This window comes from Psammomys obesus, unplaced genomic scaffold (genome assembly GCF_907164565.1).
Source record: "Psammomys obesus unplaced genomic scaffold, mPsaObe1.curated_primary_1811, whole genome shotgun sequence".
Classification (NCBI taxonomy): Eukaryota; Metazoa; Chordata; class Mammalia; order Rodentia; family Muridae; genus Psammomys; species Psammomys obesus.
This window is the reverse complement of record NW_026591816.1, coordinates 7,277,710-7,289,227: the sequence shown is the minus strand read 5'-3', so window position 1 is coordinate 7,289,227 and position 11,518 is coordinate 7,277,710. Positions and strand designations below refer to the sequence as shown.

At 55.8% G+C, this 11,518-nt stretch overlaps 1 protein-coding gene across 4 annotated transcripts; it reads left to right on the top strand.

Moving 5' to 3' along the window:
• The first annotated feature begins 346 nt into the window (after nt 1-346).
• On the top strand, nt 347-11,461 carry Gli1 (GLI family zinc finger 1). 4 transcript variants are annotated; one of them, XM_055612047.1, is made up of 13 exons: nt 347-450; nt 692-883; nt 3,488-3,613; nt 3,850-3,942; nt 4,578-4,773; nt 4,987-5,131; nt 5,668-5,757; nt 5,842-5,979; nt 6,228-6,377; nt 7,652-7,816; nt 8,178-8,411; nt 9,038-9,302; nt 9,717-11,461. In XM_055612047.1, the coding sequence occupies exons 3-13, from the start codon at nt 3,514-3,516 to the stop codon at nt 11,459-11,461; spliced, it is 3,321 nt and encodes a 1,106-aa protein (XP_055468022.1). In that variant the 5' UTR covers nt 347-450; nt 692-883; nt 3,488-3,513. The 4 variants fall into 4 exon arrangements, with proteins under 4 accessions (XP_055468022.1, XP_055468024.1, XP_055468021.1 ...); XM_055612049.1 differs by lacking the exon at nt 692-883; XM_055612046.1 differs by lacking the exon at nt 347-450 and having other exon boundaries at nt 586-883.
• Nucleotides 11,462-11,518: the final 57 nt, after the last annotated feature.

Genomic DNA, 11,518 nt, shown 5'->3' with positions numbered 1-11,518 from the left:
TTTCCTGTGCACCAAGAGCAGCGTGTGCGGGAGGGGGGGGTAGTAGGCAGTGTAGGGTCCCTCAAGGGAGAGGGAGGATCCTGGGGGTCCTGGGGGTGCCGTAAGCCCGGCACCCCCTCTCTAGCTTCTATCCACCCTACCTCATCTTCTAGAGCCGCCCGGAGGAAGGATATAGGAGGGAAGTGAGCGGGAAGAGCAGCGCGCGCGGGTGGCAAGAGCGAGAAAAAGTTTTTGCGAAAAAAAAAAAAAAGTTTGCGCTTCTCGCGGGTGGTCCCGGCTCGCGGCCCGGCGAGCTGGGCCGGCGGGAGGGCTGGGGGCCAGGTTGGGGGGGTGGCACCGAAGCTGCACTGCAGGGGCCCTGTCGCCCCCCCTCCCCTCCGCAGCCTCCCCTCTCCCCTGCCCAGTTTCCAGTCCTGGACCACGCATCCCGAACTCTGCGCCCCGACGGAGGTGAGAAGGGGGGCAGGCGGACAGACCACCTGGGAGCGATGGGGGAGGGGGCTGGGGCGATGCTGTGACGCCCAGGGACTCACCCCATCCCAGAAGGAGGCCTGGAGCGCTGAGGAGATAAGGGATGGGAGAGATTGGAGTGAGCTTTTGGGAAGTGTAGGTGTTTTCCTCGTTTTGCTTTGATGCGTGCCTCCTTTTCTCTGCACCTCGGTTTCCTTCTGACAGTCCGTGTCTGCCTCAGGGCTCTTTGTCCGCGCCTCTCCTACATATTGGCAATCTCTCCCCTTCTTGAGGTTGGCATGAAGAAGCAGCTGGGTCGGCCAGCTGGAGGTCTGCGTGGTAGAGGGAACTCCAGGCGCGCCTCTGAACGCCGTTGGAAGAAGCCAGTGTTGCTAAGACGGGGCCACCGCAGAAGCAGGGAGAGCCCAGTGGGGTAGGAGGCGACCAGGTCTCTGAGGCCGGGCTGGGACTGGATCCCTGACCTGCGCTGTGACAGATGTGCCCGTGGGGTTTGGGGGCAAAAGGAGTGGTTTGGGGTTAGATAGGAGGCTGGCTGGGTTTCCTAACGTCTAGTGAAGGCCTTAGAAAAATCCCTAGGAATTTTGGACTTTTGAGTCCCAGGGACTGTGGGCAGGGCCTGAGGAAGAGCAAATGCCAGGGAGACCTTGTCTTGACCCTCTGACCTCAGGACCACCGGGGCAGCTGAAGCCAGGCGCCAGGAGACCCCTACTGGGGCAGAGAGGGACCACCGGCTACTGTCAGCCTGTCTCCCGGCTGGCCCCCCGCCCAAACGGGAGCTGGGGACCGAGGCCCCTCCTCTGCCTCAGACCACCCTGCCTGCCCTTGCTCCCCGCTCTGAATCCTCTTTCAGGCTCCGTGACCCTGAAACAATCAACCTAGGACAGTAAGCTTTGGGGACAGGATCAAGGAACGAGGACTCCATAGAGACCGGGGGTTCTGGGTGTCTGGGGAACTAGAGGCACGGAGGTACAGGTCTTTCCTTCCGGTGTTGGGGGAAAGATGGGCAGTTTTCTAGGAGAAAAGTTCTTGAGTGCGGGTGATCTTCCCTAGGGGGCGGGGTTCAGAAGGACCCCCCCCCCTTATCTCCCTGGGCATCCCCGCTGGACAGGCGTCTCCGACTCGCCCTTGACGTCACTAGGGGGTTCCCGGGGGTCTCTGGGGTTAACCCTTAGGAAGCCGATTGAGATACTCGGGAATCTGAGGTGTCCTCTCGGTACGCCACCCATTCACTCCAGCACTTCTTTCTCGGTAGTTTCTGGTCTCTTCTTACGCACTCCGCTATAGGGACCCCACTTTCCAACAGTGCCCCCCCTTTCGCGCGCGCCACTGCCTGCTCTCAGGATGCGCTGAGGGAAGGGAAGAATGTTCCACCCTCCCCCCCCCCCGGCTTTTCTGGGCTCCCCAGGCGGGCGGGGGAAGCTGCGCCGTCTGCAGCCAGAGCCCGCGGCGGCGACTTGGGTGGGCCGAGAAGGCACGGGGGCGGGGAAGGCGGGACCGGGAGAAGGGGGTGGGGCCGACTCCTGGGAGTTGGGGAGAAGGGGTTTGTAGAGGACTCCAGAAAACACACACTGAAGATGATTCGGGTCTGGCAGGCTAATTCTCAGCGCTCTCTGCCCCATCACGCCCAGAAACCTTTACCGAAACTGGAAAAGTTAGCGACGTCTTCTTTTACTAGTGTGAAGGGGGAGGCGTGAGTGGGCTGTGGCACGCGTGGGCGAAGAGAGCTGTCGCCCCGTTTTCGTCGCGTCTCTTGGAGGGCGGTCAGGCAATGGGACAGGAAAATAAGTGTGACATCTTTGAGGGAAACACCTAGTGTCTGGGGGTCGTGTGCGAGTCCTCCTCTTCCTTTGAGTGAGTCAGAAGAGAGAGGCGGGAGACGTGCCACCTCGTCCAGCTGCCAGCCAGCTGTGCCCCCCACCCCCAACGTTAGTGCCAAGGTCGAGCTGGGAGGTCTTGGATGCGGGATCCGGGTCTCAGCTGGAAAAGGAGGGGTTAGCAAAGGTAGCCCGGGCTGCAGCCCTTGGGCTGGGTCGTAGGGTCCGGGTTCCGTTCCCCACTTTACCCCGCCCTCACCCTAAATCCCAGCATCCCGGGATCACCCACCGCGCCGCCGGCCGGCTCCCGGTGGTTCTCCACCCCACCCCGCCCCACCCCACCCTCCGCTCCCGGAAGACCGAAAAACCCGGAGTGGAGTCCAAGCTAGTTGAGGAAGGAACGTGGACCTCGCACCAGCTCCCTGCTCTAACTCCTTTCTAATAGAGGACTTGGTTTTCTCGTTCTCCTTAAGCCTTTCCTCAGAGTCCCTCTCCACTTCCGTCCTAAACCTAAAGAGTTAGGTAGGCCCGACTCAGACCGCCTCAGAATCACTTTAGTTTCCATCCTTTTTGCTCAACAGACTGGGAGACGCTCTGCTCTGAAGCCTTATTCCCTCCCACACACAGTTCTCTGTCTGAAAGGACACAGCATTTGTGTTCTCTTCTGGCCCCACCAGTCAATCTGGACTGAAGCGAGGTCTCCCTCTACTGGACACTGGAGAGATTGCATAGGAGTTCTTGGACTCAGGCAGAGCGAACAGCCCTGGGCATGAAGTCAGATCACCATCATACTCCTCAGAGCTGGCCCACGCCAGAACAAGAAACGGTAGAGGGGGTGGAAAACAAACAAACAAACAAACAAACAAACAAACAAACAAAAACAAGCAGTAGAGGGCTCATGGCATTAAAATCGCTCGGAACTTAGATTAAGTCCGTGACATTCCCATGTCATACACAGAAACTTCTACCCATCCCCCGAAAGATCCCCAAGACTGACTGGCTGCGTGTGTCTGCTCTGTGGGACATTTCCTTTAATGCAGCTGAATGACAGCGTTTTCCACTTGATTTCCATGACCGATTTCTGAGAGAGGAGTTAGGGCCACAACGGACATGCTGGCCACGATTTTGTGCCTGAGACTTTCATTTATCTTCTCTGTTTCTCTCCATCTTTGTAACTTGCAGATGTATGTTCTTTCCTGCAGTGCCCCTCGCCCTTCTCTGAGACACCATGTTCAACTCTATGACTCCACCACAAGTCAATAGCTATGGTGAGCCATGCTGTCTCCGACCCCTCCCCAGCCAAGGGGTCCCCAGCTCGGGAACAGAAGGTAAGTGCATTGCATTACGGTCCCTGGGCCTTGAGGACTTGGCAGAGCTCCCTTCTAGCTCCAGGCTCCCTCTCAGCCATATCCCTGCCCCATGCTAGCTTTCTATCTACGGGAGGAGGGTTTTGAGACCCCATATCCTGTATGGTTGGAACCTGGGAGGGTGTCTGATGTGGGGTTCCCAGGTAAGCCCTGCACCCCCATTCACATGCCCCACTCCAGCTGGCTCTCTTTTCTAGGACTTCCTGGTTTGCACTTTTGCCACCAAGCCAACTTTATGTCAGGGCCCCAGGGTTATGGGTCTGCCAGGGAGACCAACGGCTGCACTGAGGGTGAGGACTCAGGCAAATCTCCCTTCCCTCTGCCCCTCAGGGACTTGTTCTGAAGGACACGGGAAAGCAAGGACCTAAACTCAAGAAAGGTCCAGAGATGAGGGGGATCAGAGAATGATCAAGAGGTTCTGGGTAAGGCTGGAGAGTTGGCTCAGAGGTTAAGATCACTGGCTGTTCTTCCAAAGGTCCTGAGTTCTGTTCCCAGAAACTACATGGTGGCTCACAGCCATCTATAGTGAGGTCTGATGCCCTCTGCTGGTGCTTATAAATAATAAATAAACAAATCTTTTAAAAAGACAAGAGGTTCTGGGTAGAACAAGGCAAAAGCATTTTGCTTTTTGAGTCAGTCCCCACTACCCAGTGTACGGAGACATGGTACCTTTACTGTATTTTTTCTCTTTTTAATTTTATTTTTTATCAATTCATGTGGTTGTGTCTCTGTGAGTATGCACCTGTGCTAGCGCTCTGGAAGGCCAAGGATGAGGGCCCGTCCCTGGAACTGGAGCTGTGAGCTGCCTGATGAGGGTGCTGGAAATCATACTCAGGTCCTGTGGAAGAACAGTGAGTGCTCGTAACCACCGAGCCATCTCTCCACTCCCCTTTTACTCTGTCTTAACTTCTGTCTCCTGCCCTAGGGCCACTCTTTCCTCCTCCCCGGAGTTCAGTCAAGTTGACAAAGAAGCGGGCGCTCTCCATCTCACCGCTTTCTGATGCCAGCCTTGACCTGCAAACAGTTATCCGCACCTCACCCAGCTCCCTTGTGGCTTTCATCAACTCACGCTGCACATCTCCAGGAGGGTCCTATGGCCACCTCTCCATTGGCACCATGAGGTTCTGGCAGCCTCAAACCAAGAGGCCCCTAAAATATGTACTGAAACCCATTAGAAGACTCAGATCCTTCTAACCTCCAGCCCAACTTAGTCTTTACTCCTCCCTGTGCACTGGAACCCTTTCAGGACCTCCCTGGGGCTTCCTCAACCAAGCACAATAGAGCAGGGCTCCTGGTGACTGACGGGATAAACTAACAGCCTCCTCTCCCCCCAGCCCGTCTCTAGGCTTCCCACCGCAGACAGGTCACCAAAAAGGAACCTCGCCTTCCTATGGAGTCCAGCCCTGTGTTCCACATGACTCTCCTCGGGGTGGAATGATGCTTCACTCTCAGCCCCGGGGACCACGCCCAGCCTGCCAGGTGGGGCCCTCCACACTGTTGTAGTACGGTGGCTTCTCCAGCTCAGGAGAGATGGGCAGTGGACTTAGCAGGGGGACAGCAGAAGGAAGAGAGCAGACATAAAAGCTTTTGGTTGGGGTCCAGAGATATGGCTCAGTGGTTAAGAGCACTGTCTGCTCTTCCAGAGGTCCTGAGTTCAGTTCCCAGCAACTGCACCATGGCTCACAAACATCTATACTGGGGTCTGATGCCCTCTTCTGGAATGCAGGTGTACATGCAGATAGAGCACTCATATATGTAAAATAAATAAATAAAATATTTTTTTTAAAAAAAGCTTTTGGTATTGGGAAAGTAGATGGCGGGGTTCAGCCTTTGAGGTTCCTCAGACTCTCCCAGAGAGAGCACACTCTTCATCCCACTTAGCAGTGCAGGCTGTGAGGAAACTCTTCCACACTCCGGGATCCTGCTGTGTGGGCGGGGACGTGGAGCACAGAGCCGGGCACGGTTTTCCTTCTGACTGCCCCGTACTCATTACCACACCTCTTCTCCTGGGGAAGCTGAAGTCAGAGTCGGACATGATGGTTGGCAAGTGTCCAGAGGAGTCTTTGGAGGGAAACATGTCCAGCCCCAACTCCACAGGCACACAGGTAAGGGGAAGGCAGGGCTCTCCCTCTGGGACCGGAGCAAAACTTGCCACACAAATGACCCCAAGATTGTCTCTGTTGTCCTAGGAGCACCTGCTAGGGATGCTGGATGGGCGGGAGGACCTGGAGAGAGAGGAGAAACCTGAGCCAGAGTCTGTGTATGAGACCGACTGCCGCTGGGATGGCTGCAGTCAAGAGTTTGATTCCCAGGAGCAGCTGGTGCATGTGAGCCCCCCGGGGCGGGGGGGGGAACAGAGGGCTGGGAGCCTGGAGGAGTGAATGGGGCACCGTGGTCTGGCTGAGGGCAGTAGGTTCAAGGGTACGAGGTCACAGATCACGTGCTCAGTCCTGCAGACAGAAGCTCAGAGCAGCTTGAGATATGGGGCACACTGTCCCCTTTGTCCCCCAAGAGGCAGAGCTAAGAGTGGTGAATAAAGGGCCATGTAGTGTAAACCCTCGGTCTCCCTCCGCAGCACATCAACAGCGAGCACATCCACGGGGAGCGGAAGGAGTTCGTGTGCCACTGGGGGGGCTGCTCCCGGGAGCTGAGGCCCTTCAAAGCCCAGTACATGCTGGTGGTGCACATGCGCAGACACACGGGGGAGAAGCCGCACAAGTGCACGGTGAGGCACCCGTTCCTCCCTACGTGGGGAATCAAGGCAGGGCCCAGGCTAGACCGGATTTCAAAGTCCTTCCCAGGCAGCTGTGAAAAGTAGTGCTGAGAGCCGTCTCGACAGAAAGATGAGCATGTCGACATATGTTAAAGTGTTCTTAGTTACATTTAATGGGATGGGCACATGCGTTCCAAGGTGTGCGTGTGGAGGTCAGAGGCCAACTGAGCGTGCCCTAAAATATTTTCTTGGTATGGTGCATGCACTTGTAACCCTAGCACTTGGGAAGCTGAGGCATAAGAATAAAAAGTTTGAGGCTAGCTCTTAAAAAACCAAAACAAGTCAGGCCTGATGTCACATATGTTTAATCTCAGTATTTAGGAGGCAGAGGCAGGCAGATCTCTGTGAGTCGAAGGCCAGTCTGGTCTACATGATGAGTTCTAGGCTAGCCAGAGTGACACAGTGACATTGTATCTCATAAAAAAAATAGCAAACAACAAAAAAACAAAACGAAATGAAGTTTTAAATAAAAAAAAAAAAACTTATTTCCCCTTTAATCTTTGTTTCTCGAGACAGAGTTTCTCTGAAGCCCTGGATGTCCTGGAACTAGCTCTGTAGACCAGGCTGGCCTTGAACTCATGGAGTTCTGCCTGCCTCTGCCTCTGCCTCTGCCTCCAGTGCTGGGATTAAAGCCATGCACTACCACCATCTGGCCCCTTTTGATTTTAAAAGAAATGAAAACATGTGGTTGGTGGGCATGGTAATGCAAATATTTAATCCCAGCACTTGGAAGGCAGAGGCAAACACATCTCTATGAATTTGAGGTGAGCCTGGTCTACATAGTGAGTTCAAGGCCAGCCAGAACTACACAGTGAGACCACTTGTCTCAAAATAATAATAATAATTATTATTATTATTAAGAATGAAAGTAAAAGTGTATTTATGGATCCTTTACTGTGGGGCCCTTCATCCTGCTAGTATATTGCTAGTGGATCAATGATGAAGGACACTCATGTAAGCCTGATCTCAAGATGACCCACTCGGCGACCATTTAAGTCCCGGGAAGGGGTCCTGTTCCAAGATGCTCACTGCCTCACTGCTGTCCTTCACCCTGCGCTGTTTCCAGTTTTCTCTGTCTTTAGCTCCCATCACTCCTGTGCCCTGATCCTCGGATTCTCCGAGGTCCCCATGCTCTCCCATTTTTAGTTATATTCTCTAGTGTAAATCCTTAAATCTCCATGTCCTACCTGAGAAATGTTGCTTGGCCCCTTCACATCATCCCCTAGTTTGAGGGGTGTCGGAAGTCGTACTCACGCCTAGAAAACCTGAAGACGCACCTTCGGTCGCACACGGGTGAGAAGCCTTACATGTGTGAGCAAGAAGGCTGCAGCAAGGCCTTCAGCAACGCCAGCGACCGCGCCAAGCACCAGAACCGGACCCACTCCAATGAGGTGAGAGCCCAAACTGAGAGCCCCCTCTGAGCGTACCCCCCTGTAAGGAGCCCCAGGACTCACTCCACATCCACAGACGTGCCTTCCCCTGCGGTGTGATTCATATGGAAAGCACAAGTGTAAAATAGATCCCTGACCCCTTCAGCTTCTGAATTTGGTGGCCTCACAACCCTGGGGGTGACTTATGTTCTCCGAGGCCCACACCATGTTTCTCTAGGCCTCCTGTTAGCTGGTCAGGGCCCGCACTCCCCTTACTTCCCGGGATGCTGTGCGTACTCCCTCACTCGTGGGCTTGTAGCTCTCCCGGATCCGTGTTCTTCCGCTTTGATCCCTGGCCGTCTCTTGGCCCTCTACTCAACAGAAGCCGTATGTGTGCAAGCTCCCCGGCTGCACCAAGCGCTACACTGATCCCAGCTCGCTCCGCAAACATGTCAAGACGGTGCACGGGCCTGATGCCCACGTGACCAAGCGGCATCGAGGCGATGGCCCCTTGCCGCGGGCGCCGCCCCTCTCCACGGTGGAGCCCAAGCGGGAAAGGGAAGGCGGAGGGTCCATCAGGGAAGATGGCAGACTGACTGTGCCCGAGGGAACCATGGTGAGCCAGCCAAGGAAGCCTTGTCTCTTTATCCCAGCATGCCCTGAGGGCCTCCTGCCCTTTCCTAGAAGGACTTGCTCCTATACACCAGGCTTCTGCCATAATTCAGGGTTGCTCCATGGCCCCAAATCTTGATTGGATGGGTGGGGGTGGGGTTGCTTCTGGGAGTATGAATTAAGCAAAAGCTCTACCACAAAGTAAATCTTCAATCCTCCTAACATTCTCCGTGCGCACGAAGAGGGCACCGCATCTCATGTGGTTGCTGGGGATTGAACTCCAGACCTCTGGAAGAGCAGCCAGTGTTCTTCACCTCTGAGCCATCTCTCCAGCCCTACAGGCTCTTTCTCAAACAGAACTTTAACTACACAGTTCCGAGCCTTTGACGGCATATTGTGTGTATTCTTCACAACGAGAGGAAACAAGGCAAAGGGAAATTGTCAGGGTCATGGAGGGAAGGCAGAATGGAGGCCCAGCAGGGACCCCTTTCCTTTTCTTCCGGTCTACCCTAACCTCCCACGTAGTCCTCTCCACCCTTGTCTGCCTGTCCTCAGCCCTTCAATCACTGGGACACAGGCTTCCCGGGGAGCGAGGGAGGGCGCCACCTTCCAGTCTCATCCTCCTCACAGCCACAGCAGAGCCCGGGAGCGCAGTCCTCCTGCAGCAGTGAGCACTCCCCAGCAGGCAGCGCGGCCAACACAGACAGCGGTGTGGAGCTGACTGGCAACGCAGGGGGCAGCACGGAGGACCTGTCCAGCCTGGATGAAGGACCCTGTGTCGCGGCCACTGGGCTCTCCACTCTCCACCGCCTGGAGAACCTCAGGCTGGATCAGCTGCATCAGCTCCGGCCAATAGGGTCCCGGGGTCTAAAACTGCCCAGCTTAACCCACGCCGGTGAGACCTGGGTGCGGGCGGTGGTTGCTGCGCTGAGCTATGGATCTGCCCTGAGGTTGGCAGGCCGAAAAATACTCCCCCTTGAAGATGTTTTTCCTTCCATCAATCAGAAAACTGTGATATATAGCTAGGCATGGTGGTGCACACCCATAATCCCACCACTGTGGCAGGAAAACGGTGTTTAATACATCTGTGATATGTTATCACATGTCTGTGTGGCAGTGTGCAAACTATGACCACCTGAAGTCCCTGCTGAAACAGGAGCAGAGTAGGTGTGGAGAAAGGAGAGGCCGCCAGTGTGGCTAGCACGGGACTCTACTGTGAGGTTTCAGGTCGAGGTTATTCCGCGGGAAAGGCTGGCTGAGGATCAAGGGGGCTCCCGGCCACCTGCCTTTTTCTCCTTGTCATTTGCAGGCGCGCCTGTGTCTCGCCGCTTAGGCCCCCAGGTCTCCCTTGACCGCCGCAGCAGCAGCAGCTCCAGCAGCTTTAGTTCTGCTTACACAGTCAGCCGCCGGTCCTCCTTGGCGTCCCCTTTCCCTCCAGGATCCCCACCAGAGACCGGGGCCTCATCGCTACCTGGCCTCACACCTGCCCAGCACTACATGCTCCGGGCAAGATACGCCTCGGCCAGGGCAAACGGCACCCCACCCACCACAGCTCATAGCCTGGATCGGATGGGGGGTCTTCCTGTACCTCCTTGGAGAAGCCGAGCTGAGTATCCAGGATACAACCCCAATGCAGGGGTCACCCGGAGGGCCAGTGACCCAGCCCGGGCTGCTGACCACCCTGCTCCAGCCAGAGTCCAACGGTTCAAGAGTTTGGGATGTGTCCACACGCTCCCTAGCATAGCAGCAGGGCGGAACTTTGAGCCCCACCTCCCCACCTCTGTCTACTCACCACAGGCCCCCAGCATCACTGAAAACGTTGCTATGGACACAAGAGGGCTACCGGAGGAGCCAGAGCTTGGAACTTCTGTGATGGGCAATGGTCTGACCCCATGCATGGACTTTTCATCTGTTGATACTCTGAGATATGGAGCCCCTGAGGAGACAGCGGCTGAGCCATATGGAGCTAGGGGTCCAGGCTCCCTGCCTCTTGGACCTGGTCCACCAACCAACTATGGCCCTAGCCACTGTTCCCAGCAGGTCTCCTATCCTGACCCCACCCCAGAAACATGGGGGGAGTTTCCTTCCCATTCTGGGGTTTACCCTGGCACTAAGGCTCCGAGTGGAGCGTATAGCCAGTGTCCTCGACTTGAACACTATGGACAAGCGCAGGTAAAGCCAGAGCAAGGGTGCCCAGTGGGGTCTGGCTCTGCTGGATTGACACCTTGCCTCAATGCCCACCCCAGTGAAGGGTCCCCAGGCCCACAACCTCCATTTTCCCATTATCCCCAGCCTCCTCCTCCACAGTATCCCCAATTAGGTCCCTATCCTCAGCCTCCCCATGATTATCTTTCATCAGAATCCAGGCCTGACCTCAACTTTGAACCCCCCTCTCCTTCCACAGGACAGCTCAAAGCTCAGCTCGTGTGTAATTATGTTCAGTCACAGCAGGAATTGCTGTGGGAGGGTAGAAGCCGGGGAGGACTCCCCCACCAGGAACTTCCCTATCAGAGCCCCAAGTTTCTGGGGGGTTCCCCAGGTAGTCAGAGCTCTACAAAAGCCCCAGCAGCTGCATACGGATCTGGCTTTGCTTCTGCTTTGGCCAATCACAAGTCAGGCTCTTATCCTACCCCTTCCCCATGCCATGAAACTTTTGAAGTGGGGGTAAACCGGCCTTCCCATAGGCCAGTGGCACCCCCCCGGCTTCTGCCTCCACTGCCTCCTTGCTATGGGCCCCTCAAAGCAGGGGATGCCAACCCTAGCTGTGGCCACCCTGAAGTGGGCAGGTTAGGAGCTGGCCCTGCCTTGTACCCGCCCCCTGAAGGGCAGGTGTGCAACCCTCTGGATTCTCTTGATCTGGACAACACTCAGCTGGACTTTGTGGCTATTCTAGATGAGGCTCAGGGGCTGAGTCCTCCTCCTTCCAATGAGCAAGGGGACAGCTCTAAAAATACCCCACCTCCCTCTGGGACCCCCAATATGGCAGTGGGTAACATGAGTGTCTTACTGGGGTCTCTACCTGGAGAGACACAGTTCCTCAACTCTAGTGCCTAAAAGGATAAGGAACCCCAAGCTAATCATGAGGTGCCCAGGGATGGGAGGTTTGGGCTG